Source organism: Muntiacus reevesi, chromosome 3, assembly GCF_963930625.1.
Source record: "Muntiacus reevesi chromosome 3, mMunRee1.1, whole genome shotgun sequence".
NCBI lineage: Eukaryota > Metazoa > Chordata > Mammalia > Artiodactyla > Cervidae > Muntiacus > Muntiacus reevesi.
This window is the reverse complement of record NC_089251.1, coordinates 2,170,664-2,197,777: the sequence shown is the minus strand read 5'-3', so window position 1 is coordinate 2,197,777 and position 27,114 is coordinate 2,170,664. Positions and strand designations below refer to the sequence as shown.

Below are 27,114 nucleotides of genomic sequence, written 5' to 3'. Positions count from 1 at the left end.
CTCTGCGGATGGTGACTGCAGCCATGAAATTAAAAGACACTTGCTCCTTGGAAGAAAAACTATGACCAACCTAGACAGCATGTTAAAAAGCAGAGACATTACTTTGCCAACAAAGATCCATTTAGTCAAAGCTATGGTTTTTCCAGTAGTCATGTCTGGATGTAAGAGTTGGACTATAAAGAAAGCTGAGCACCGAAGAACTGATGCTTTTGAACTGTGGTGTTGGAGAAGACTCTTGAGAGTCCCTTGGACTGCAAGGAGATCCAGCCAGTCCATCCTAGAAGAAATCAACCCTGAATATTCATTGGAAGGACTGATGCTGAAGCTGAAACTCCAATACTTTGGCCACCTGATGGGAAGAGTCAACTCATTGGAAAAGACCCTGATGCTGGGAACGATTGAGGGCAGGAGAAGGGGACGGCAGAGGATGAGATGGTTAGGCAGCATCACTGACTCAATGAACACGAGCTTGAGCAGACTCTGGGAGATAGTGGAGGACAGAGGAGCATGCGTCAGTTCAAGGGATCACAAAGAGTCGGACACAACTCAGCGAGTGGACAACAGCATAGCCGCTTCGCGTTGCCGTGTGGCGGGAACTAACACTACGTGAAAGCCACGATGTGTTAGCCTCTCAGCCAAGGCTGACTCTGCAACCCCCGGACTGCAGCCCACTAGGCTCCTCTCTCCACGGGACTCGCCAGGTGAGAACACTGCAGCGGGTTGCCATGTCCTTCTCCAGGGCATCGTCCCGGCTCAGGGATCGAACCTGGGTCTCCTGCATTGCAGACAGATTCTTGACTGTTTGAGCTGCCAGGGAAGCCCAAAGCAACGATACTCCAAAAATATTAACTTAAAAAAGTGAATTTAAGAAAGAAGTGTGAAACTTGTACTGTAAAAATTAAAAGCAATTTAATAAAAAAGACAGCCCAGGGACTTCCCTGGTGGTGCACTTCTCCAATGCAGGGGGGACAGGTTTGATCCCACATTCCATGCAGCCAAAAAGTTTAAATTTTTTTAATTAAAAAGACAATCCAATGAAAAATGAGCAAAGTGTCTTAATAGTAGCTTCCCCAAAAAAGACATACCTAAGGCCAATAAGCTCATGAAAAGATGCTTGACATCATTAGTCATTAGAGGAATGCAACTCAAAACTACAAGATACCACCTCACACCCACGATGATGGCTAGAAAGAAAAAGTTAGACAGTAACAAAATTGCTGACAATGTGGAGAAGTCAGAACCCTCACACACTGAGGCTGAGAATGTAAAACAGTGCAGCTTCTTTGGCAAACAGGCTGACAGTAAAAAAGTTCAGCATGGAGTTAGCAATATTCCTCTGTAACTCGGCGATTCCACTTCAAGGTATCTACCCAAGAGAAAGGAAAACATGTGTCCACACAAATCTTGTACATGAGTGTTCACAGCAGCATAATTCACAGTAACCAAAAAGTGAAAACAACGCAAACCCTTTCATCAACAGATGAAAGGATAAATAAATCGTGGTTTACAAGCATGTATTATTCAGCCCCAAAAGAAGCGAAATTCTGATACATGTACTAAATGGATGAACCTTGACAAAGTCATGCAGAGTGAAAGAAGGCAGACATAAGGGCCACAAATTATGTGGTTCCATTTCATTCAAAGTCCAAAATAGGAAAATCCATAGAGACAGAAATCAGATTAGTGATTACCTGAGCTGAGGGTGGCACGGGAAACGGGGACTGATAATGAGGATGGGGCTGTAGGGACAGAGATAACATTGGACAGATGGATAAATGACAGCTACCTGGTAGATACAGGTGACTGATAATAACAGACAGGTGATCAATAATAGATGGATGGATGGATCAATGACAGCTACCTGGTAGATACAGGTGACTGTAATAATAATAGACAGATGATCAATAATGGATGGATGGATGGATAATAGATAGGTGATAGGTAGATGCATGCATACGTAGTTACTCAGTCATGTCTAACTCTTGCAACCCCATGGATTGTAGCCCGCCAGGCTTCTGTGTCCTTGGGATTTCCCAGGCAAGAATACTGGAGTGGGTTCCCCTTTCCCTCTCCAGGGGATCTTCCCGACCCAGGGATGGAACCTGCATCCCCTGCATCTCCTGCATCGGCAGGCAGATGCTTTACCTTTGAGCCACATAGAAGGGAAGAATTAACGACAGCTACATTGGGAGCTGAACAGCTGGAAAAACGCAGTTATTAATAGCAACTCCAGGAAACACAAAGCGTTGGACATTGCTTGCTCACGAGCTAACAGTGTTTTCATTGCCATCAGATTGCAAATACTGACGCCTGATTTAACCAATAAGTGAATGAACAGAAAGTAAAATCGTTTCAGAAAGCAAGCGGGAGTGAGAAGAGATTCACTTCCCCTGCGGGTCCCGGGCACTGAGCTGGCTCTCAGCGCCCCCGACCCTGGAGATGGAGTCCCCAGACGTGACCCCCCCACCCCACCTTTGAGGACACGGAGCGACCAGAAGGGACCAGCCGGCAGGGGCCCTGCCTCCTACTCCGGCCTGCGCGCCGCGTGGCCCCTCTGAGCACTGCAGCAAGGACGTCCGCCCCGAGGAGCCGCGGCCAGGAGCCGCACGGGGCGTTCTCAGTAACCGAGCGCTTCAGGTCCAGCGATCTCGTTACCTCCGTTGTCTCTACTGCCCAAAAGACAAAACCCACGAAATGCTGGAGCTCCGCAGAGCAGGACACTGGGGACACTGGCGGTCAGGACAGCCCCTGCGTCTGTCCGGCAGGATCAGCGTCCCCCTTCCCCGCCTTGCAAGGCCCCGGCGGCCACAGAGAGCCTAGCACGGGCTCAGCTCAGCCCAAGGAGTCTACGGGGTACCCTCGTTGCCCCCTCCTTCTGGAAACCCACCCTACAGGTGCGACCCCAGTGCCACTGGTGTGACTGCCTCCTATCCCAGCCCGTCCCCTTCCATCCGCTGCTCCTGGCCTCACCTCATTCAAATCCTGCTAGCTGCTTCCTCCAGGAAGCCCACCTGGTGGCTCCAGGCTTCCCAGTTCTCTGAGGCCCCTGCTGGCTGGACCATCCCACGACTGTCCCGTGTCCTTTGTCACGGTCACGGCGGTCCTCACCTCGATGAGCCAGGCACTGTGCTCAGCCCTTCAGCCCACCACTTGGCTCCTCCCTCAGCACAGCCCTAAACAGTTTTAAACCCATTTTGCAGAAGAGGAAACTGAGGCTCTGGCAGCACCTCGGCTCACCTGGCTGGCTAGTGGAGGGGTTGGAATGCAGACCCCGAACTTGGGCCTTTCCCACGGCTCTGCCGCAACAGAGCTGTAGGTAGAAGGCAGTGGGGATGCCAGACCATCACACAGCATCCAGGCCACCGTGTTTGATGGACGCAGAGACCAGATCCAGAGAGGTCCCTGGATGAGGTCACAGAGGAGCCGAGCACAGCGTTCAGCTGGGACCCAGGATGGCACGGCTTCTTAGAACTGGGGTCCCTGGGGCAGCAGCGTCCCCTGGTCCCCCAGGAAGGAGAGAGAAGGGCGTGTGGTCCAGGGGGCTGAACTCTGAGTCTTCGCCAGCAGCCTGGGGCATCCAACCCCCAACACCATGAGGCCCAGGCCTGGGCAGTCAGCCCCTCGCAGTGCAAGACTGTGCGCTGTCAGGGAGCCTCCTGACCGTCCCTAAACAGGCCCGAGTGTCAGGGACCTCCCAGCATGAGCCCCACAGCCCGATTGCAAGAGCTGCCTTGGCCTAAGCGAGCTTGTTCGCTGACTCACCAAGGGGTCAGACCACGTGGGAGGTCAGGGTCAGGGGCCCGTTCCTCTCCCAGATTCAGGCTGTCCAGGTGTGACCTCAGGAGAGGCTGGCCTCCCAGACTCCCCACGTGGAGGGGAGCATGGGGAACTTGGCCCCCAGCCCCAAACCTCCTCCTTGCTCCTACAAAGAGTCTAAGAGTTTCTGGGCTGGTGGCCCTTCCCTGGGGTGGAGCCTGGGGTTCCCAGAGGCACACAGGTCTCTGGGAGAGGGTAGTGTTTGCGAGTAACATGAATAACCCCAGCGTGGTGCTGATCTTAAAAGTTCAGGGAGGGTCCACGCTGCCCTGCTTCTCCCGGAAGCTGCCTCAAAGCCAGGCATCACGTGCATCGGGGCGCGGAGAGGCTGAGGCCCCGTCCCGGGCTCCGTGGATGCCCTGTGACCCTCCTCCTCCCCACCAGGATACGGCCCTCCTCTGCCCCAGACCCGGCCCCGGTTCTAGCCCAGCCCCCAGTCCACAGCTTCCCTGGTGCCTCAGTTGGTAAAGAATCCGCCTGCAAGGCGGGAGACCTGGGTTCGATCCCTGGGTTGGGGAAGATCCCCTGGAGAAGGGAACAGCTATCCACTCTAGTATCCTGGCCTGGAGAATTCCACAGACTGTCTCAACTGAGCGACTTTCACTTTCTGGTTACTTTTACAGTTTTTTTACAGCGGTCAGAAGGTGACCCCTGGCGGCCACTGGAGATATTTCCCTCGGAACCAGGACTGGGGGCTCGTCCCACCGACACCTCCTCTTTCCACAATGCCTCACATGTGTATGCACACCACAGCCCTCAGGAGGGATGTGCTGGATCATATCAAGCCCATCCACGGGTAAGGGAACTTGGTGTGGGAAGAGGGGGGCGGGAGAGGGTAGAGGCTCCAGTCCCGCCCCAGCTCCCCGCCCCCTTCACCACGGGGCCCACCTAGCGGCCAGCCCGGTGACGCAAGGGAAGCCAGGCTCGTCCAGGGCAGGGGCGTGCTCCCGGGACCCTCCCTGCTGGGACCTGGCCCTAGTCAGGGTCAGCCCCATCTCTCACCCACACCCACGTGCCCAGGCCCGCCTCCAACCGTCTGCTCCTCCCCAGCCGCCGTGCCCTGCACCCTTCCCTCCTCCCCTCATCTCTCCTCTGCCCCCCGTTAGACGTCCCAGGAGACTCTTCGGACGTGGTCTCTGCCAGGGCACCGCCCTGGTCCACAGGCTGCCGGTCCCTGGAGCCCCAGTGCTTCTCAGCCCATTTTAAAATAAATAACTATATTTACTTGTTCGTACCCTCCTGCTGCCAGCTCACCTGGGCAAGAACTAGGTTCTTATCTCTGTTACAGCCCCAGTTTCTAGAACAGGGCCTGGAGCACAGAGTTTATCCAGTCAATGTTTGACAGAGAGGGTGGCGGGGAGGGTGGGTTGGTTACACGTGTTAATAAATGGATGGATGATGGAGGAATGGGTAGGGGGAGTGGCGGACGGATGGACACAGGGGAGAAAGGATGTACAGGTGAATGGACGGATGAACAGGTCCATCGGCAGATGGGTGGATGGATGGATGGATGGATGAAGGGCTAGAGGGAGGGAGGGATGGAAGGAGGAGTGAACAGAGGCAGGGAGGCAAGATGGACAGAGAGGAAGACGTGAGCGGAGGAATGACGGGCGGACGGAGGAAGAGACGGGCGGGGGGACAGAGCGGGGTCGAGATGGAGGCTGGAGGCGATGGGAGAGATGTGAGGAGGGAGAGAAGCGTGGTCAGCGACAGGAAGCTCCCAGCTCCCAGGGCGGGAGAGGGGAGATGGAAAGGGAGGCGGGAGCGGGCAGGGGGCCCACGGCTCTCCCTGCCCCCCGCCCGCCTCCCCTGGCAGAGGGTCTCCAGGGCTCCCTGGGAGGTTCCCAGGGCCGTGGCTCAGTGTCCTCTGAGACTGGCACCCAGAGTATATTTGGGGACCTGCGAACATTCAGGGGCTCCTGGGAACGCCTGGGGCGCGGGACACGGCAAACGTCAGGCTGGCCACGCCAAGCCCGACAGGCTGGGCGTCAGTGAGGAGCCGTGCCATGAAGGCGGTGGGGGGGACCCTCGGGTTACACTGTGCCACTTCCTCTCGTCCTCACGCCGCCCAGAGCATCTAGTCACGAGGAGGCCCATTTTACAGATGGGCCACTGACGCCCAGCGTGGCGATCTGCGTGGGTGGGGTCAGAGCCAGGCCCGTGGGCCGCCGCAGCCTGATGCGGGGCCGGGGGCCAGCCACTCACCTGGATGCCCTCAATGCGCTCAGTGACGACGTAGGCGTGGTGCATGGCCACCAGCGGGACCTTGACGCCGGCCATCCGGCCCACGGCGCCCGCCCACACTCCTGCAGGCAGAGCGCGGGCAGCTCAGCCCTGCCGGCGTCTGGCCAGGCGGACACAGGGTGCCCCGGCTCACCCCCCCCCCCCCCCCAAGCAAGGCCAGGTTTAGGCAGCAGCCAGGGTGGCCCTCGGGACGCAGAAAGCACGCCTTCCCACCTGCACAGTTGACCACACAGGGGGTCCGGATGCAGCCGAAATCTGTCTCCACGGCGGCGACCCGCCGCACCCCAAAGTCGTCTGTCCGCACGCGGATCCCGGTCACCGGGCAGTTCTCGATGACCTGGGAGTGAGAGGAGCTGCTTTCCAAGCCACGTCAGCTCTCGGAGGGCCGACCGCCCACCCTCTCACTGCCCCCGGCCCGGCCGGGGCCCGGGACCCCTGCTTCTGCTCGGGCAGGCTTCATGAGGCCCCCTCGGGGACATGGGGGTGACCACAGGGCGGGAACTAACTCCGGGCTCCTGGACTTGGAGAACTTGTCCCCCTAAACAGAGACTTTAAAGAGAAAAAGGAGAGCTCAAGTGACTGACAGATGCTTGTGGCTAAAAGGTCACATGAAGTTCAGTTCAGCTCCACTTCGTTCACTTCTTCAGAGAAAAGTACTTGCAGTAACACTAGAGTGTCAACACTGGGGACCTCAGGGTGATTCTCTTTTCTTCTTTCTCCAACTGTTTCCGTGTCTTCTTCCTTGCTTATCTGTCTTTTCTAAGTTTTCCTACACTACGTGTGGACTTGAGAAAAATGAAGATAAAAACTAACAAGAAGAGATTTGGGGCAGGTTCGCTATTCCGGCAGGGTAGGGCCTCCGGGGAGAGTGGACATCATGGACAGACCAGAGGCAGCCAGCAGGCCTGGGCAGGAGTGGGTCGGGGCTCGGGTCCCGGCTGGCCTGTGGTCTCAGCGCAGAGGGAACTCGTGTTCCCAGGCAGGAGGGGCGGGCTCGGAGCGGGGGACCCAGGGCCGGGAGACAGTCGTACCTGCGCCCCCCGGGCGGTGGCGGCCCGGACGAGGCTGGTGCAGGTGCCGGCGGGGTCCATGGTACCGTCGTGCGGCACGTACAGGGTCCCGTAGAGGTCCTCCACGTTCATCAGCGGATACAAAGCCTTGGTTTCTCCCGGGCTCAGCACGTGGGACTCGATGCCATAGACCTTGCCCAACTAGGGGAACCCAGAGGAAAGTGAGCCTGGGGTGGGGGCGTGGGGGGGAGATCCTTCCAGCCGCTCACCTCCCCGTCTGGGCCTCCAGGGGCCCAGTGTTGACCTTGGCACCCCCAGGAACCCTGAGCCGTGACAGGGGAAGATCCTGTCCCCTGGGCCAGCTCCGAGGAAGAGTAAGGAACCTGTGCAGGGCTTGGAAGCCGTCTCTGGGGCCGGGGCACATAAGGACCTACTGTGTAAATAAATAAAAGTAATCCCCACGGGTCTGATATTTGGGGCCTGAACCAGATGTGCTGGTCAGACCAGCTCCCCAGAGACCAGAGGGTCCTCTGTCCCTGGACCCAACTGCTTGACAGGCCACACCCCTGACGCATTTCATTGGCCGGCGGGCAGCCAATCAAGTGTCCGCAGCTATCCGCCTATCAGGACAGGCTCTGCCCAACCAGAGATGTGCTCCGTGGCTAAGTCGAGTCCAGCTCCATGGACTTGTCCACCAGGCTCAGACTTTGTCCATGGGATTTCCTAGGTGAGAATACTGGAGTGGGTTGCCATTTCCTTCTCCAGCTCAACTAGACATGACTGAGCCAATTAGATTCCCTCTCGGAGCATCCTGAGTGAGAGGTGGCAGAGACTTGGCTCTGAACTTGAGCTGAAAGTTTTGACGGGTCACTTTTGGGGACTCCGTCCCAACTGATGAGTGAGTAAGTGTGGGGAAGAGGTGGTGGGAGAAGGCAGAACAAGACCACCTCCTGACCCGAGAGACCCTCCGCCCTCCTGTGACGAAGCCAGCTGCCCCTACTTCTGCCTGGGCACTCAGAGGAACTCGGCATCCCTGTGACAATGCACGCCTGCTACCCACGCAGCCAATTCTGCTCCCCAGTATTCAGTTGGTGCCCAATAACCGATGCATCGCTGGAGAAACCTCTCTCTTCCATGACCTGGATAGTGGGGGCCAGCCCTGGCTGCTCTGGGTGAAGAACCAACTCTCCACCCCAACAGCAGGCCTTCCACGGCATAAGGCTTTCTCTGCTGTCTCCCCAACAACTGTGTTCCCTAAGCCTCTCCAGCAGAGCTGGGGGAAGAGTGGTCCCTGCCTCCTGGGTGGTGCGGCTTCATCCTTCAGCCTGACGCCCAGTAGCACCGTGCATGGTGGCAGCCCCCATTCATTGGGCCTCTTTTGCCTCCAAGGCTCAGCAGAACCGTGCTCCTCGGCTCGATCCCATTTCAAAGGTGAGAATTCCAAGGCTCGGAGGCAAAGATGCCCGTCACAGGGGGCCCAGTCGGCCGAGGCAGCATGATGCCCGAACCTGCATCCACTGGCTCCTCCCTTGCACTACGCTGCCCACCCCCGCCCGCGGAGGTACACCCACCGACATGAGCCTCTTGTACTCATCCAGACGCTGCCGGCTGGACGCGATGAACAGGCCCCCGTTCTGGATCCAGCCCGTGTGCAGCCCCGTCTCCTCCTCCAGGTCGTGGCTCACCACTCGCCTCGTGTGGGCCAGGAGCTCCACCTCCACGTCACTGGGCCGCAGTTGCCACAGTAGGCCTGGTGGGTGGGGGGTGGGCGGGGGGCACCGTCAGCCCCTCACTGAGGGGCTGCACCCCCTATCCCCACCAGGCCGGGGCTCCCGAATATCAGGCTGTGGGCCTGAAGTGTCCCTGCAGGCCATCGAGAGAGCCCCGAGAGGCCGATGAGCAGGAAACGACAGGGGCAACGCTGAGTTACAGGACACGGCCCTCGGGCAGCTCAGAGACAGACAACACCAAAGGCCCCCTTTATCGGGCACCTGGGTGGGTGGAGCTGGTCACGGGGTGACGGCGGCCCTAGGAGGCAGGCGGGGCTATTGCACGGTGGCATTAAGGGGGCACCAAACGGTTCGTGCCCAGGATCTCAGGGCAGGTGGTGATGGGGTCCCGGGACCAACTGAAGTTCCCCAGCAGGGCGGCCCCCTTCTGAGCGGAGCCTGGGGAGCGGCCGGCCCGGGAAGAAGTGACTGTGGGGGGCAGGCCGTGCAGGCCCAGACGGGATGGTGAGATGGCGCGGGCAGTGACGGGTGCGGTGTGAACCTATCCCCGGCTCCATGGTCAGCGCCGTCATGCTTGTATCGGCCACAGCGGGGAGACTGCCCCAGACAGTGCCCATCTTAACGCAGGGTTAAGGCAGAAGGTTGCCTGCCCTGGGGACATGCGCACGGTAGGAGTGCCCACCGGTCAGGTGTGGGAATTGTGGTGCCCGACGCCTCTCTGCCTCACCACTCCCGTCCGTCCTCTGCACCCGTGGAGGCCCCTCATCCCGGGGGCTTCATCCGGAGAAAGGGCTTCTCCTCTGAACAGACAGCTTCCTAGGCCCCCAGTTCCGGCCTCAGCTCTGCCCTCCCCCCGCCGGGTGCATGGTCAGCATCCACTCCCTCCTTCCCACCACAGCTCTGCGGGGACTCAGGGGCACGCAGGGCCACCTTCAGACCGAGCCCGCCCCTGCCCTCCACGGCCTTGCCTCCAGCCCAGCTGCCTCCAGCGGGCCTCCCGCTGGCCAGCCCGGGTGGACCCCTCCCGCCCCTGCCTGCGCCCAGACACCTACCCGCCGTGTGCCAGGTGGTCCCGGAGGTCAGCCGCTCCCGCTCCAGCAGCACGGCCCCACTCACGCCCAGCTTGGCCAAGTGGTAGAGGGTCTGGCAGCCCAAGCTGCCCCCGCCGATGACCACCACGCTGGCTGTGCTGGGCAGGGGCCGGCTTGGGCCCCGGGCCGCCGCCGAGGCGTCCTGTGCCTCTTTCAGGGTCCGCTGGTACGGCACGCTCTTCTCAGAGGTGGGGCCAGCCCCGCTCGCCAGGGGTCTCAGCGCCCGCCCTGGAGCAGGGCTCCGGCGAGGACGGGTGGCCGCCACGCCACGCAGGGCTCGGCTCAGCGAGGCCATGGAGACTCAGCTTCAGCACCGCGGGGAGCTGGGGAGAGAGCCGGGTCTGCCTGAGTGTGGACGGGAGCAGGGGGTCCTGGGCCCCCACGCTGCGACCCCCCGCCTCCCTCCTGCCCCCACCCATGGCATACGCGCACCCTGCATTTGCCCAGCCCAGGTCTACGAGGGTCTCTACTCTTCAGGCTCCGGTGGGCCCAGGGGCGACCACGGTGTGGGGGAAGGGGACGGTGTTCATGCTGAGACAGGACCACAGGGCGGGCGGCAGGGGTCACAAGGCCAGGACCCCCAACTCTCCAGCCTACTCTCAGCATGCCCTCCGGGGGAACTCCTGTCTCAACCCCACGCTGGCCCCACAGCCCTTCGGGACCCAAGGCAGAAGGTGAGGAAGTCAGTGGGGCCCGGCCTCCGGCTCCCTTGGGCCGTCTTGGATCCAGAGGGTGGGCCGCCTCGCAGTAGCCTGGAGGCTCACCTTGCCTCCCTTCTCCTTCTGGAAGCCCTCCCAGCCCTCCCCAGCCAGAAGACCCTCACAGTTATAAGAGGACAGTGACGGGGAGCCCACCTTCTAAGGAGAGGAGGTGCAGGCGAGGTCTCCTGGGGGAGGGACCCAGCGGGGAGGACAGGACGGCTCTGAGGGGCCCCGGGCCCACTTGTGGGTCAGCAGGAGAGGTCAGAGGGATGTGGCCGAGACTGTGGTCCCGGGGGGGCTCCTGCACCTGCATTAATAACCGTGATGGCGTCAATCAGCCGATCAATTAACGAAGTCCACTTGCATTTTCAAGCGTGCAGTACATGGCGAGCTGGGAACACACGTTCTCTCTGCTCTAAAGTCAAGACGACTGTTGTCCCCGTTTCACTGGGCTGGGCGGGGGGACTGAGGCCCAAGGAAGCTGGCAAAGCTGACCAAGGTCACAGGGCCACCGTGGGACCGCGCCTGCTGGCTGTCCTGCCCCCTCCTGACCTCTTGGGGCTGGTTTGGGGGTGGGGAGGCTGGGGGGGCCCACTGCCGGCTCCTTTCCCACCCCTCCCCCCCCCCAGGGCTCCCAGGCGGTCAGGGCTGTCCCGCCCCCGCCACAGTGACCCCCCTCCCTCCTGGGGCCTGGGGGCAGGAGGAGGAGCGGGGAGGGGTGATGGCAGGGCTCCGGGGTTAGAGGTTGGAGGGCAGGGCAGGGCCCCCCAGTCCCTCTGTCAGCTCTGCCTACCTGCTCCCAGGCACGCGTCTGCCTGTCCCTGGGGCCTCCGGATGACCCTACTCTGCCGGGAGCCTCCAGCAGTGGCTCCTGCTTGTGGAGACTCGGCATCACGTGGTTGCCCAGGACACCTTCCCAGGGCCGGGCACCCCCCCACCAGCCAGGCCATGCGGCCAGCCCGGCACACACCTGCCCGGCCCTGGCCTGGCCTCCTCCCGCCCTCCTGCTGCCCGTTGCCCAGGCTTCTGGCCCGGGAAGCTGCCAGGTGCCCCTTCCCCGCCTGCAGCCAGCCCCGCTCTCCCACCCGGGCGGGCCGGCCCCGCCCCCAGGGACAGCCCGGTGCCCTCCGGCCAGGGCAGCCGCTTCGCCATCGAGCCCCTCTCCTGCCCCCTCCCGCCCTGTCCCACCCGAATCAATAGTCTGGCCATCACTGCCAGGTTTGGGGGTCAGACAGAGGGGTCGGGCCCAGGGACGCCCTCCTCGAAGGCAGTGGGAGGAGGGGTGGTGAGGGAGGCACCAGACCCAGCTTCTGCCAGGAGAAGGGGGGCTGGGAGGGTCCCCCGCCCCCACACAGAGTCCCGTGGTTGTGTCCGCCCAGCCCGAGCGTCCCTGCAGCCAGAGGCAAAAGGAATCCCAGCCCGCTCCAGGCCTGTCCCACCCCGCTGGCCCAGGGGAGGGCCCGGGCCCTGCGCTCCCAAGGGGTGTACCTCCGGCTGGGCGCAGAGCTCCGAGGCCCCGAGGGCCTGCCAGCGCCCGGCTCAGCGGCTTCAGCAGTGCCGTCACCTCCTTCCTTCCCAGCAGCAGCCAAACAGGAGCCGGGGCGGCCCCTGGCCCCGCTCCTGCCCTAGCCCCGGAGGCCCTCTGCCAGCCCCCTGGCCCTCCCACCACGGGGCAGGATGCACCGCCCACCACCTGGAGGCCAGCTGGCCGGGCAGCTGCGGAGCAGGCCGTGCTGAGGGCAGCAGAGCGGAGCTGCGAACCCGGAGGCCCTGCTAAGTCTGCACGTGGGGCAGGTGACCTCAGCTCCTCACCCCTAAAGAGGGGTCACGGGTTCCGCAGGTGAACCCGCGCACACCCGTCTGCCTGTGCACACCTGCCCGTGCACCCCAGCTCCTCACCCCTAAACAGGGGTCACGGTATCGCAGGTGAACCCGTGCACACCCATGCACACCCGTCTGCCCGTGCACGCCGTGCTTCCCGCATCAGAAAGGCACTTGGCACGGCCAGGCGGGCGGGAAGCGCTGGGTCAGCAACAGCCTTGGGCTGGGCCGGCGCTCCTCGGTCGGGTGATCCAGGGCCTCAGCACGGACCTGCCTGTCCAGCCTCAGCTGCTCACCCCCAGGGAAGGGGTGCTTGCTGCCCTTGGAGGCAGAAGTCCAGGTTGCCCCCCACCCCACTCCTGGCCCATCTGCATTCTGCGCTTCAGAGCTCCCGGATGCCTCAGCCGCTGGGCGGGCCACCCCGAGCCCCTGCTCACCCGCTGCACAGTGACCAGCTTCCCAAGGCAGGGATGCCGACCTCCATCTGACCTTCAGGGGCACCAGGGCCCAGAGAGGGGAGTCAGCTTGCCTGGGGTCACACAGCAAGCTAGTGGGGAGCCAGACCAGAGCCTGCAGTCTACCCCTGGGTCTAGGGCGTCTGGTTTGTGCTCAGGTGGAAGATGCCCAGAGGAAATCTGGAACAAATAAGTATGTCCACCTCTGAATGTGCTAAGAGTCAGAATAGGTGCTGAGATAAAATAGGACTTCTTCCTTCCACTGGATCAGAAAAAAGCAGCATTGAAATTTTGGTCAATGAACGATGTGGTAACGCTGGCTGCTAATGCAGAGAGTGATACAGGAGAGACGCTGCTCTGATCAACACAAATATCCGTGCTCTTATTGCCACAGAGTGTCCAGCGTCTTCTGCCAATTTCTCCTCCACACTTACTGAGCACACTTGTTGTTCACTCACTCAGTCATGTCTAACTTTTCGCAACCCCATGGACTGCAGCACGCCAGGCTTCCCTGCCCTTCACCAACTCCCAGCGTTTGCTCAAACTCATGTCCATGGAGTCGGTGATGCCACCCAGCCATCACTGAGCACCTACTGTATGCAGAACCCTGCTGGGAGACCCAGAGTCAACCATGACCCAGCCCCTGCCCTTGGGGGCTCAGGGGCTAGGAAGAAGAGAGGCAGGAAGGGGTGAGGCAGCCACGACACTGGTCCTCAGCAAGCTGTCCTTCTCAGCAGAAACCCAGGAGGGCATCTCGGAGGACGTGGCCTCAGAGGGCTCTGGCCTCCTGGTTGCTGCCGCCACTGTCAGTCCCCATCACGGGGACAGAGACTCTCACCCACTCCCTTGGTCCTTCTGGAGGAAGGCTGGCTCCACCAGTGAGAGGCTCCCCAGGGGCGGTGCTCGGGCCCCGGGCAGGGAGGTCACCAGCCCGGACACTCAGTGGAGAGCAGGCTTGGCCCCGCCACCTGAGGCAGGGCTGTCCTCCGTGCATGGGGGGAAGGAGGGGTCAGAGAGGGCTAGAGAGCAGCGTGATGAGGTCCTCGGAGGACACGGGGTGCACAGGTGAGGGACGCCGTGCTCACTGCAGCCCCAGGACACAGGCCCCGGCGGGCAGCCCAGACCTCTCTTGGCTCCAGGCTCAGAGATAAGCAGCTGTTGCAAAACTGTCCCAAGCAAGCAGGCAGCACGGTCCTGGTGGACTTTGGACAAGGGGTGGTGGCTGAAAGGCTGGGCCTGCGTGTGGGTCAGAGTTGTAGAATTTGTCATCCATTAGGCTCTGCCTGGGTCTGGGAGAGGCAGGTGCCAGGCAGCCTGGGGTGCAGCTCGGGAGGCAGCCGGGCTCCAGCCAGAGACATGAGACAGGGACCTGCGGCCAGCTGGCTGCACTGTCTGGGCTGGTCTCTCAAGCCTCGGTGTCCCCAGCTGGAAACTAAGGACTATAACCCCTGCCCTGTCGGGTTCAGAGAATTTTACAAGTTTCTCTGCAGATTATTACCAGCTCTGAGATGACTCCTTCTGGCCTAGGCTGGCCCTTTTCACATGCCCAGCCAGGCCTCCACCCCCACCTGCTGGCCAGGCTCCCGGGGCAGAGGGAAGAGTCTGCAGGACACCCTCTGAATGGGCAGATGTCCAGGGGGGAGCGGGGGCGTGGGCAGGGGGGAGGGGAAGCTCCTCCATGGAGCTCTGCTTGGCGCCGGGCAAAAGAGGGACACTGAGTAACCATCTGACGACACCTGGCAACGTGTGACCCAGCCGCACCTGGTCCCTGGACCCAGTACCCTCCCAGCCTCGGGCACCTATGGGGGTGGGGATGACGGGGCAGGGGTGGGCAGGGCATCAGCTTGCTGAGGGCTTCGTGTGTGTCCTCTCAGAGGAGGCAGAACACGCTGCTCATTGCAAAGATGAGCAGGCTGAGGCAGAACACAGTCAGCGGGCAGGTGCCAGACCCAGCTCAGGGGAATTTCCAGAGCAATGTTTAAGGGCTACCTTGGCACTGCCAAGATTTTGCTTTTCCAATAAGAACCTTAGAAATAATAATAATGAATCAACTCCCTGCCCATGACTTCATGAAGACAATGCTTTATCATCCGGGAGGAAGCAGTCCTTCCAGGGAGACAGGCGGGCGCCCCTCCCACGGAGGGCAGGTGCGGAGGGCTGGGGTCTGTGGCCACCCGGGTTCCCCCACGGCACGTGGGCCAGAGCCTCGAGGCTCCCGCTGCACTCCGTCATTTGCTTCCAACGGTATTTGTGATGGAAACAGACGTGGGGCCTTCACCTGGGCACCGGGCCGCTGAGACCCCCTCCCCGGGCAGGTCCAGGCAGTCAGCGGAGGCTGGGCCTCCGCGGGGAATGTCGCCCCTGGTGGCCACCTGTGAGTATGACACCCCGGGACAGCGGGACCCACAGACTGGGGACGCAGCCCCAGGACAGGGACCGTCCCCCAAACGGGACCCGCATCCGGGCAGGGAGGCGGACGCTCCCCGGGACCGACGGCCCTGCTCTGCCTGGTTCTCCTGCTGTCCTCCCCACGGATGCGCGACTGGCAGTCTCCTGACAGTACTGTCGGCGGTCTGAGCGCTGTGTGAGCACCCCTCTCTGTGACTGGGACCCACACACTTAATTCCGTTCTTATTCTGTGGATTTTGAGGCCACGCTGTGACGTGTATTAACCTCCAGGACTGTTTCAGCTTATTGTCGGTGAGCCACCTCTTCCAGTGGGTGCCCCTACATGTTTTAACACCTGGCTCTCCAGGTGGGCGGCACTGGCCTATTTCTGCTGAAAAGGCTCCCATGAGGGCCAGTTTGAAGCCACTGATGAGAAGGATGCCACGGAACACGGACTTGGGAAGAGGCTGCGCCCTCAGCGCCTGTGAGCCGGCGCTGGCCCGTCCCGATGCACCCACGGAGATCTCCTGTGTGCGCGTGGGGTTTCCTTTTCTAGGGAGAGCGAAGGGTCAGACTAAATTGTTAAGGAAAGTAAATGCATCAGCTTGCGACGAAGGAACAGGAGTCTGAGTTAACCCACAAAACTCATAAAATCCTATCAGGAAAGCTCCCCACTGCCACCCACTCTGCCACCAGCCGTGGGAACCAGCCACCCCTAAGACAGCCATCCGAACCAGAGCTGTAATTTCGAAACCCTGTAATTTGTGCACATTTAATACATTTGCAATTTTCTACTTGGAAAAATTACTTTTTTTTTTTTACAAATGGAGACCACTTACTTTCCATCTGAATATTTTATTTTGGCTGCACCAAGGGCTCTTAGTGGGAACTGCAATGACCTCATTTTCAAGTCAGGTCACATTCACAGGTACTGGGACTTCAATACACCTTTTGGGGAGGGACACAGTTCCATCCATAATCCGTGTTCGCGAGGAAGTTTTGGCTGTTTCCTCTAGTCATTGTCAAGATCCAGGAAAAAGAATTTTCTGTGCCGTCTCTTTGTGGTTGTGGTTTGGGGCGGTGGGTGTGTTTCTTTTCATCCTGCCATTTAAGGGCAGGCCCAGTGGGGTCCCAGCATGAGGAAAGAGCTCGCCTGTTAGACTTGGTGCTGTGGAGGGATCTGGGTCCTGTCCCCTCTCCCCGTCCCAGCCAGGCACGTGGACTGGCAGTCAGGCTTCCTCAGTTGGGCAAATGCCCTTAGGGAGGGAGCCAGCTGACCTCTCTGGACTCCTGCCCTCACTTACCTTTTGGCATCTGTGTGTTCCTTCTTCACAACCAGCTCATTGATGAAATTATAAATATTTTCCCACCGTTTCTGTTGTTTACCAGCAAGACTGGTCAGAGTATCCAGCCTACTACCGCAGGCAGAATAGTGGCCCCATGAAGATGTCCACGCCCTAACATCTGGCACCTGTGACCATGTGACTTCTCAAGGCAAACGAGACTTTGCTGGTGTGATAAAAGTGGAGGACCCTGAGAGGGGGAGGTTTTCCTGGATTATGTGGGTGGGACCAGCTGATCATGTGTGTCCTTAAAAGTGGAGAATCCTCCCCAGCTGTGGTCAGAGGGGGACAGAGAGATGTGACTGCAGAAGGGTTGGAGAGGCAACTGCGCTGGTTTTGAAGACTGGGGTGGGGGTGCTGAGGTGCCGGGAATGCAGACAGCGTCTAGGAGCCGGAAAGGCAAGGAGACAGACTCTCCCCTAGAACCTCCAGAAAAGAACAGGCCCCCAGCACCTTGCTGTCAGCCCAGGGAGATCTGTGGGGACTTCGACAGCCCACAGAGCTGGAAGTGGACAGCGTGTGTGCTCAGAGTCACCACGTTTACGGTAACTTGTGGCAGCAACCGAGAACCTCCCAGCTGCACACCTCCGGCAAAGACAGCAAGCCTCTCCTCAGGCAGGATCTGTCATCTCTCCCCCGTGAGCCAAGACTGCGCCACTTTCCCTTCCCCAGCCTTCCTCTCTCACCCCTCTCCAGTTTCAGTCCATCATCTTTCCTTTCGTGGAGTTCATCTTCGTGCTATTAAACCTGCTTACGCCTCTATTCCCTTCCAGGTTTCAACACGAGAGCTTGACTTTACCTGGTAAAGATGAGAAGACCAGTGTACCTCTGCTGCCTCCCACCGCCCGCCTTTGTCTCCTCCCAGCTGTCTTTGCTGAAATCGTTTTGACATGCATTATTTGTGGTGACGGGGTTGAGCATCACTGTATTGTATTAGGTTCTGTAACCAAATCTTCCCTTTGTCTGACGTGTTCCTGCAGATAGAGGTTCAACATCCTCCCCACCCCCAATCCTGGGGTGAAGTTTCCCACTCATCGGGTGCAGGGCTGGCCCTGGACAGTGGTCCAGGCAGTGTTCCCATGCAGGTCCGTGCCTGAGGTGTGGAGGGTAGGAAATAGTCTACTTGCTGCCTTATGCCTGGAAGACGTGGCAAGCTCGAAGCCTCGGGCACGGTGACCCGTGGAGGACCAAGGCAAACCCAGGCTGTTCTCCCCGTCAGGCTCTTCACCTTCTGCTTGCTACCCAGGGGGGGTTTATTTTATCTTTGAAGCCCAGGGTTAACCATTCTGGGTTCATGCATCCTTTTACTTCCAGAAAGTCTAAAAAGCACATGAAAATATTTGTCCTGATCTGCGATCTTGTTTGGATCCACGCGCATTAGTTTCCTTTTCATGACGGGGGCCTTATCTGAGATCTCGGCTTGATGCCGGTATCACCTCTGGCTCCTGGCCTGTAGGACCTGTGGCTGATGTCACATGTGTTAGAATCCCAGGAGCCCATCGCAGACGGCCAGAGAGCTGAGAGGCTGCCCCAGCGCTGGCTCCTGAGGCTGCTCTGCTCCGGGCTCTCCCTTCCGGGACGGGCCCCTTCCTTCAAGCTCAGCCTCCCACTCTTCTGTGGGCTCCCGTGCTGGGGGTGGGGGAACAGGGGTGGCGGGCGTCCTCCTCGCTCAGAAATGGGCTGTTTCCACCTTTCGCTCAGCGGGTGTTTCTCCATCTGTGGCCGCAGCGGGCTCCAGGCGGTCCTGCCCGAGGCGAGTCCGCGGTTGTCGGGATAACCGTGGGCGGCCCGCCCTCGACGGCTGGGGGCGGCACTGCTCCTGCCTGCTGCTGGGGTGGCCTCGGGCAGGCAGGCCCTGCCCCGTGCTGGCCTCCACCCGGTCCACACGCAGCCCCTCCAGCAGGGCGGGGGCTTCCCGCCCTTTTCCGGTCAGGACCCCTCCTCGGCAGGCGCTGCTGGTGGCCTCCCCAAGGCCCCTCAGCCCCCAGCGCCCCAGGTTCACCCACAGCTGCCCTCGGGGGGCCAGGAGCTTTCCCCAGGGCTGTCCAAGCTTGCTCGGCCCCTGCTCGGGGCAACTGAGTGCTGGCCCAGGGGCTGCTCAGTGAGGGTCCAGGCCGTTCCTTCACCGCGTGGACAGGAGAACTCGGAACCAGAGGCTGCAGTCGGCAGACAGTGTGGAAACTCGGGGGACTCAGGCCTGAGAGATTCTCAGAGAGGGGCTGGCCCCCGTCAGATCGTCAGGGCGCCAGCCTGAGCCAGGTCCTGGAGACCAGAGACGGGGCAGCCTCACGCTCCCTGCAGCTGTGTCACCTCAAACATCTGAGCTCGCCTCTGGGTTTGTGATAACACCTGCCACCTGCCGAGCTCCAGATGTGCACGAGACTCCGAGTCTCGCTGGACCCTCACCACCCCGAGGCGGGGTCTGTCTGGTCACATCTCTGCAGCAGCAGGACCCAGCACTCTCCAGACTGTACGCCCAGCCCGGGTCCTGCACTGGCAGCCTCCCGTGCAGCCAGGGCTGGCCACATGCCCAAGCCCTGGGTGAGCAGGAGAAGGGGGACTGCCGTGTCAGCTTTTGTCTGCTCACGGCCTTGATGGCAGGAGCTCTAGCAGCCACCTTGGACCACGAGGCAACTGTGAAGAGGGAAGAGGAGTCTGGGGTTGGAGGCGGGGGGGTGGGCGCACCAAGCCACCTTGCACCACTGCCCCTAGACTCCATCCCCTTCAGGGAAGAATAAGTCTCGGCTGTTCTATTCTGATTTTCTCTGGTCACAGGCCACAGAGTGACCCTCCGGAGAAACTGTTTTATCTCCAACATGTATATATAAAGAAAGAGGCTCAGGAGGTGAAGGACACGCCCAAGCAGCAGGGCTGGGGGTTGCATCCCATCCAAACAGAGGAAGAGATGGCGGCCTCTGAGAGCTGCTGGGGGGTGGGTCAGAGGACGCTGCACAGGAAACCTGTGACCTGGGCCAGCCTGGAGACACCTGGTTGGTGGCCTGTCATCATTATCCCTCCAGACAGACCCCCAGCCTGTGCCTAAGGCCAAGTCACCCCAAGGCCCATGTCCGACCCAGGCCACCACCCCTGGGCCAACAGTATCCAGATGGGTAGAACCTTCTGGACACAGACAGAGGAATCCAGCCACGCCCTCCCTCCCAGCACAAAAGGCCAGCCACTCCTGCAGAAAAGAACTCAGGTTTATTTGCAGTAGAAACCGTGGTCTGAAAAAACCTATTGGCAAATGTACAGTCTGTGTTCTGTGTGGGGTCACCGCCAGCGGCAGGACCCTCAGACCCCTGACCTGCATGCATCGGGCTCCTAAGGGTTCACAGCTAATCTCAGGTCCCAGCTCCGAAGTCCCCCCAGAGGCTGTCCGTGTCATGCCGGAACCACCAGCATCCCAGCCTGCACCCTCCTCCCTTCCTGCTGCCAGCAGTGCGAAAACTAACCCAACGGAGACGAGTCTCCAGACGAACATAAACAGAGCAGAACAGTCACAAGAACCAGGCTTCCACGCAGGGTTTTCTCAGTGACCTCCGTTCCCGCCACGCCTTGTTGCATGATGACCTCCAAATACACATTACTTTCTGCTATTATAAAATCTCTTCCTTATTATTCACAGACATATAATGGGAGCTTTGGAGGAAATAATTACAAACTTTTTTAACCCCTCTTAAAAATAAACAAGCCAAACCAAAAAAAAAACAAAACGAAACGAAACGAAACAAAACCCCAACAACAACGACGACGAAAACCAAAACCCTTCTGACAACTGTAAACACAACAGGGCAGCTGGTCCCTCCCCTCCCGCCGCGGCCTGGCAGCTGGGCCGGCGGAGCAGAGGCCACAAGCAAAGTGCCGGGTGCGCCCCGATGACCAGTCTCGGGTCTGCTCTCTCCGTGGAAAACTCTTCCTCCCTGCCCCCCCGCCTTGCCCACCGCACCAGGCACAATCCTGTCACCCTCACTCCCCAAGCCTCTGCTGGTTGCCTTCTGCCTCCTGCTTGCTACACGCCCTCTGAGACCCCTCCCCGCCTCCTCCCCAAGCCAGAAGGCTGCGGTGCAAACCGAGCCTGGAGATCATGAGGCTGACCTCTGAGGAGCCCCTGGGTGCAGCGTGGCCACCAGCACCCACCCCAGCAGGGCCCAGCCTCGGCAACGGCCGACCGTGTGCATCTGAGCCCTGGGAAAGGGGGACCCAGGAAGCCCAGGTTGCAGCAGCAGCTTTGGCACAGAGCCGGGAGGAGACAGCGTCGCTGGGACTCACGCAACATCTGAGCGGAGAGAACGGGGACTGGCCAAGCCAGCCAGAGGTCAAGGGCCAGGAGGAGTGAGGAGGGGAAGTCCAGGGGGTGGCGCCACCCACCAAGAGCACTTATTAAGGGCTGGCCACAGGCCCTGTTTCATGGGCTGCAGGAGTCTTGGAAGACTTGCCAAAGGCTAGAAGCAACACGTGTGCAAAGGTTGGGCAGACTCTCAGTGGCCACCTGGCAGGACGTGGGAGACGCAGAGGGCCCCTGCCTGTTCGGGAGTGGGGGGGTGGGGGGCGCGTCCTTCTGGAGAGGACTGTGAGCAGCAGAGCCCGAGTGAGCGGAAAACTCCGTTTGCTTCCCGCCCTCATCAGCGTTTCTAAACCACGTATCCAGCTGGCAGCAGGACAGACAGACACACCAAGGACTCCAGGCAGACAGTACCTCTGACTGGGGAGCAGGGTTGGCAGCTTCATCGTTCCTCAGGCTCCCGCCTGAGAGAGGGGGGCCTCCTTGGGGGTCTCTGCACACCCCCAGTGCAGAGGGACGGGGGAGCTTGAGGGGCTGCACAGGCCCTGGCGATGCCCCCTTCTGTCCCCAGGCACAGCGGCCTGCTCTGGCCCCTTCTGCCTCTCAAGGCCTGAAGCTCCCCCTGGGAGCAGCGGGATGCGGGAGGGCTGAGGGTCCAGAGGCTGAATGGAAGGGGCCAGGGGAAGGTCCCCTCCACGGCACCCAGCCCTCCCTGGATGGCACCTGCTTTTCAAACCCAGGCTCCTGAAGGCCATCTTGACAGGACAGGGGCAAGGTGAGCTCTGGCCTCAGCTGTCACCCAGAGCCGGGCTCAGGATGCCACCCACGGGCACTCCCTCTCCTTGGCACCAGGGCTGGCCCAGATTTCCTCTATGTACAAGCAGCGTGTACCCAGGACAGGCCACCAGGGGAAGACTGATGGCAGGACAGATCACATGTAGGATTCTGAACCCCCTCCCCATCCCCACGGACTGTCGAAGACTGTAAGGTTGGCAGGCATTTTCCCTCTTGGGTTGCAGAGCTAGAGACAGATGTCACCACTGGAGCAACTCTTCCGAGAAAATCCGCGAGTCCTGTCTGTGATCTTGCTGTCACTGGACTCCCTCCTCTTCTACATATGTCGAAGGAAACCAGCCAATCTGAAAACAGTGTCAGACTCTGGTGAGTGTTTGTGTGAAAAAAGTGAAGGTCGCTCAGTCGTGTCCGACCCTTTGTGACCCCATGGACTCTAGTCCATGGAACTCTCCAGGCCAGAACACTGCAGTGGGTGGCCTTTCCCTTCTCCAGGGGATCTTCCTAACCCAGGTCTCCTGCCTTGCAGGTGGATACTTTACCTGCTCAGCCGCAGGGGAAGCCCAAGAATACTGAAGTGGGTTTCCTATCCCTTCTCCAGAGGATCTTCCCAACCCAGGAATTGAACCGGGGTCTCCTGAATTGCAGGTGGATTCTTTACCAACTGAGCAATCAGGGAAGCTATCAGGAAGTGTGTGTGGAGGATGAGGGTGAGTGGAGTCTCGTGGAGATGGGGGATTCTTTAAACGGTTGTTGTTCTAAGGCAGGCCTGTTCTAAGGCAGGCCTGTCCCGAGACAGACGCTGGAGAAGAGGCAGTAAACCTGGTGGAGCCAGGGCCCAGGACTAGGGCAGACCCTGAAACGCACCAGCCCTGAGCCGTGTGAGACCATCTGCCCACCAGCTAACTGCCAGCAACAAAAAAAGTAAATCTTCTCCAGACAGAAACAGCATTCATCCAGAGCCTCTGCAGTGCTTTATGCACAAGCCTGGCATTTAATCAGGCACAAGTGACAGAAACTAAGATAAAACGCAGGCAGCAGAAACAAACCTACAGGGAATCCAGACACTGGGGTCATCCATGAGGAAATAAAAGTAACCCTACTTGTCTGCTTCAGAAAACTGATGAAGAAGCAGAAAATCTTACCAGAGAACTGAAATCAGAAACCAAATAGAAATCCTAGAACTGAAAAACATAATGATTGAAATCAAGAGCAGAATGGACAAAACAGAAGACTCTGGAAGATCAGTCAATAAAAAGTAATGAGATGGAAAACCAGAGAAAATGGATGGAAAACACATGAAACAGCATGAATAACATTCGGGCCTCGGGGGCTGGTGTGCTGCCGTCCATGGGGCCGCAGAGAGTCGGACACGACTTTGTGGCTGAACAACAACAGGATGGAAAAGACTCATGAACAGAGCCCCAGAAAGAGAAAAGAGAGAAAACGGAACAGACGCAGTATCTGAAGAAATTTCCCAAACAGATGAAGAACATAAAGTCGCACATTCAAAAAGCTCTGCAAATCTCAGAGTTAATACAGAAAAAAACCATCACAGGCACATTCTGGTAAAACTGAAGAAAAGCAAAGGTTTTTTTTTTCACACGGAGCCCCGTTTCTTAAAGGAACCACCGTAAGAATGTTGACGGACTTTTACACAGAAATGATGGCAGACTGGGGACGATGGAAAGACATCCTCAAAGTGCAGAAATAGGAGCTGCCAGCCTAGAATTCTAGTTCCGGTAAAAATACTCTGCAAAAATGAACTCAGTACGATGGCTCACAGAAAGCAAGCAGGTCTTGGTGGACAGAGGACTGACTATTGGGGCGGGGAATGGCCAAGTGGAGAAGAGCAAGTTTTTTCTTTCAGTAGAATGCCCACCAAGAAGTGTAAAAGAAAAGATAGAAAGTCACAATTTCCTACCATGATAGAAATAACTGAATAGGTAAAATTAATTAATGAATGATAAAATAAACAGGTGAAAGTTTGATGAGGAATAGGCTATTTATCTGATTTCAAAGTATTACCCTGAACATTACTTATTAATTACAGCGCATTTATAGTGGAGAACCTTGGCAGATATCACCTGAACCAAGTAATCAAGTGAAGGCCCAGGGGTGCGCTTATGAAGCTCCAGATGCCTCTTGACACTTTGAGAGCAAGTGGTACCAGCCCTCTAGGTCAGCTGCCTAGGACTCAGCGGCCTCATACTTCTGAAGGGCTGTCAGATGGAAACAGGGTCAGACGCGAGGGTCTCCAAGGGCAGACAGCATGCCAGGTGAAGGCAGACCAGTTTCCTACACCTGGTAGTGGAATGGTGAGTGATGGGAGCCAAGTCTGGCCACGTCTATGGGCAGCTGTGGCCCCCCAAAAGCTGGGCGTTTCCTAATCAGTGGTTTGTGGAGCTCAGGTACCCTGTTGGGTCACTGCCATTGGAACCAGTCAAAGCCAGGGAAGCCAGACAGGGTGCCGGAAAAAGGAGCCATGGGTCGTAGAATCGCAGGCTGGGTGGGGCTACGATGCATCCCTTCCCGTATCACCAAGGTGTAAACGGAGCCCTAAGGAATGGCAGGAACCCAGCAAGGGCACCCAGGCTCCGCTCTCAGGCCTGAGGCAACCTGCCTGCAAAGAGGGTCGGGCACAAGCAAGTGTCTCCGCCTTCGCCACAGTGGACCCCAGAACAGGCCTGAGTACAGACACAGGGTCAGACAGGCCGGGGTCCAGAGCTGAGCCAGGAAGTCGCTTCCTCACAATCGACCCTAGCTCACGGAGCCTGTGGATGCTGAGTCTTCTGGGCGAGGTCAGAGGGCACAGGGTCGGGGCAGAGTGGTGGTTGGTGTCAGTCGGAGCCCCGCCTCCCCAAGCCCCAGAGTGAGGTGGGGTCTCTGGCTGGGGCCAGGGGCGGGGGGCCAGGCCAACACACTCACCCGGCCGTTGGTCTCGCCCTTCCACCAGCCCTGGTCCCCGCCGATGCGGCTGTATATCTTCACCACGTCACCTTCCCGCAGCGAGAGCTCCCGCAGGTCGCGGGCGGCGAAGTTGTATCTGGCCACGGCCGTGCCGATGACTCGGGGTGTAAACACTGCTGGGGGAGGCGGGCGGCGTCACACGTGGCGTCGGGGCCTCCGGGGGGTCCTCAGGTTGAGCTGGGTCTCTCCCCGGGGGTCTGGCCCACAGAGGGACAGACCAGGCTCCAATCCCAGGGCCCCTCGATCCTCTGTGGGTGCCCCAGCCTGCAGTTCTGGGCCCTGTGAGCTCCACCGGGCTGGGGCCCGAGCTTCACCACCCGCGCTGGGGGCCATCACAGCTCCCTGAGGGCCTTCCCACTGGACAGCACCTGGGCAACACACGACGAGTGGGCCGCAGGGTGACCGCTGCCTAGCCCCCAGCCTTCACCCTGACAAGGGGCCTGTAAGTGGACCCCAGGGCACTGGTTTCCAATCTCCCTCATGTCCTCAGTTCCACAGCCCAAATCAAACTGGAAACTGGGCTGGACCAGCGTGGCCCAGGACCTAGGCGTCCTGACGGAGAGGTGGTAATGGACCGGGGGGCGGGGGGGGGTTGGGGGGGGTGTTTGCATAAACAGCCGCCGGGGTGGGCTCTGACTCTGGCAGCAGCGGGCCGTGCAGTCAGGGCCAGTCGAGAATGTCCCCCTGCACCCAGTCCCACAAGTCCTCCTTACTATTGCCAAGCGGGACCCACCCCAGGACTGCTCCCACCTTCCTCAAGGGGGCCGCCGGGCCGTCTGCTGCTACCAGAGGCCAAGCTCCCAGGAAGCAGTAGGGGGCAGTGGCTGATGAGCTGGGGAGGGGTCACGGGGCTGACCCATTCAAAGGCGAGGGCAGGGCCGAGCCCGACGGTGTCCACAGGAGCGGCAGACACCCCCCTCCCACCCCCGCCAGCGTCCACCCGCCCCGCCCCGCCCCGGCTGCAGCGGCTGTGGACACGGTCAGGCCGGGGCTGTGGGCCGGCGGGCAGCAGGCAGCTGGCGGCAGGCCGGGCCCCCCACGCCCCCGAGCAGCAGCGGTACCTGACCAGAAGGGCGCGGAGGAGCCCTGAGAAGCAAGGCCGAGGCCCTGAGGACTGAGAAAAGAAAAGTTGTAGGAAGCGCAGGAAGCTGCAAAGAGGCGAGAGAGAAGGTGAAAGGCGGGGCTGGGGCAGCCACACAAGTCACAGGCAGCAGGGATGGGGGGCCTGCCCAGGGCACCGGGGGGCAGGGGGGCAGCTGCAGCCTTGAGGCCCACCAGGGCATGGGCACAGCTGCCCTCGCCCACGCCCCAGGCACCCATGTCCTGGACCACCTCCTCCCAGCGGGCGGCTCGAGCGGGGACGCAGGAAAGGACACGTGCAGAGAGCCCAGCCCCGCGCCTGCACTCGGGAGGCGCTCACTAAAGGCCCGGCTTCCTCTCTGGCCCGCTCTGCCTGGGTGGGCCCTGCAGTCCTATGAGACCCTGCAGCGGGACGAAGCAGGGCGGCTCCAAGACCGAGCCCCGGGCCCACCTTGCCCGTCTCTCCAGCTGGCCCCAGTGTGTGCCAGGCGGCCCCATCCCCAAGTCGAGGTCCCAGCTCTGGCTCCCTGGCAGCCGGGGTCCCTGGGCAGGGGGAATGCTGGGGCAAGGGATGGATCTGGGGACAGAAGGGACCTGCCCGGCTCCCTCCCCATGCTGGGGTCCAGGCAGAGCCACCAAAGTTTGAGCAGCAACTCAGAGCTGGCACCCCGACTGGTCACACGGGGCTGCCCGGGAACCCTGGCTTGGCAGGGTGGTGGTGAGGAGCGGGGGGACCTGGGCCACCACTCCCAGGGGCGGGAATCAGGAAGGGGCTGGGGTCTAGGTCAGGGAGGCCCACCAGAGGCCTTCCTGGAAGGGGCGTTACCTGGGGAGCGGCTGGAGGCCCTGGAGGCTGTGCGTTCCCGTGCCTTGTACGGGTACTTGAGCGTGGTGTCCAGCTGCTTGAAGCTCTCCTTGAGCGAGTGGCACTGGTAATACTCCACCAGCTCCTGCGGGATGTGCACACAGGCACTGCTGCCTCCGCCTCCAGGCAGTCCTCCCGGGTGCCCCGTCCCCCACCCCCGCCCCGCCTCAGGTTCTCACAGAGGACTGTCTCCTCGACTCTCGGGAACTACCCCTCCTCCTAGCCGCCCCTGACACCAGCTCCCAGACAGGGGGCGGGGCGCGGTCAGTATGGCGAAGACTTTCGATCCTGCAGTTTCTCTCCCAAACATTTCTAAAGGCAGATCCAGGGAAGGCAGCCAGGACTGACGGCCACAGGCGCGCCCTGCATCACCCTTCGCAGCAGGAAAAAGTCAGAAGCCCCCACCCACCCAGCAGCAGGGAGTGCTTCTAGAACCCACAGCGTGTCCACGTGACCGAGTGCCACGCGGCTGCAGCGGGGCAGGGAGAGAGAGGGCCGTCCCCCGGCGCGTGTTCACTGTGCCCAG

General features: G+C 60.1%; 2 protein-coding genes across 7 annotated transcripts in view; both read right to left on the bottom strand.

Annotated features, from left to right (window-relative positions):
* SARDH (sarcosine dehydrogenase) overlaps positions 1 to 12,213 on the bottom strand; it is a 60,864-nt gene extending 48,651 nt beyond the window's left edge. Inside the window, exons 1-8 of one of the 3 annotated variants that reach the window (XM_065928083.1) lie at positions 12,081 to 12,211; positions 11,386 to 11,463; positions 10,746 to 10,899; positions 9,853 to 10,214; positions 8,642 to 8,820; positions 7,092 to 7,271; positions 6,274 to 6,397; positions 6,022 to 6,122 (exon numbers count right to left, since the gene is read on the bottom strand). In XM_065928083.1, coding sequence (XP_065784155.1) covers positions 6,022 to 6,122; positions 6,274 to 6,397; positions 7,092 to 7,271; positions 8,642 to 8,820; positions 9,853 to 10,186 — 918 coding nt within the window. In that variant the 5' untranslated portion in view covers positions 10,187 to 10,214; positions 10,746 to 10,899; positions 11,386 to 11,463; positions 12,081 to 12,211. Of the gene's footprint in view, positions 1 to 6,021; positions 6,123 to 6,273; positions 6,398 to 7,091; positions 7,272 to 8,641; positions 8,821 to 9,852; positions 10,215 to 10,745; positions 10,900 to 11,385; positions 11,467 to 12,080 lie in introns of all 3 variants that reach the window. The other 2 variants (XM_065928084.1, XM_065928085.1) reach the window with 2 other exon arrangements.
* Positions 12,214 to 19,781: 7,568 nt separating this feature from the next.
* The window catches only part of VAV2 (vav guanine nucleotide exchange factor 2), a 320,676-nt gene continuing 313,343 nt past the window's right edge, over positions 19,782 to 27,114 (bottom strand). The window contains exons 25-28 of one of the 4 annotated variants that reach the window (XM_065928065.1): positions 26,550 to 26,673; positions 25,705 to 25,791; positions 24,602 to 24,756; positions 19,782 to 22,020 (exon numbers count right to left, since the gene is read on the bottom strand). In XM_065928065.1, coding sequence (XP_065784137.1) covers positions 21,973 to 22,020; positions 24,602 to 24,756; positions 25,705 to 25,791; positions 26,550 to 26,673 — 414 coding nt within the window. In that variant the 3' untranslated portion in view covers positions 19,782 to 21,972. Of the gene's footprint in view, positions 22,021 to 24,601; positions 24,760 to 25,704; positions 25,792 to 26,549; positions 26,674 to 27,114 lie in introns of all 4 variants that reach the window. The other 3 variants (XM_065928061.1, XM_065928062.1, XM_065928063.1) reach the window with 3 other exon arrangements.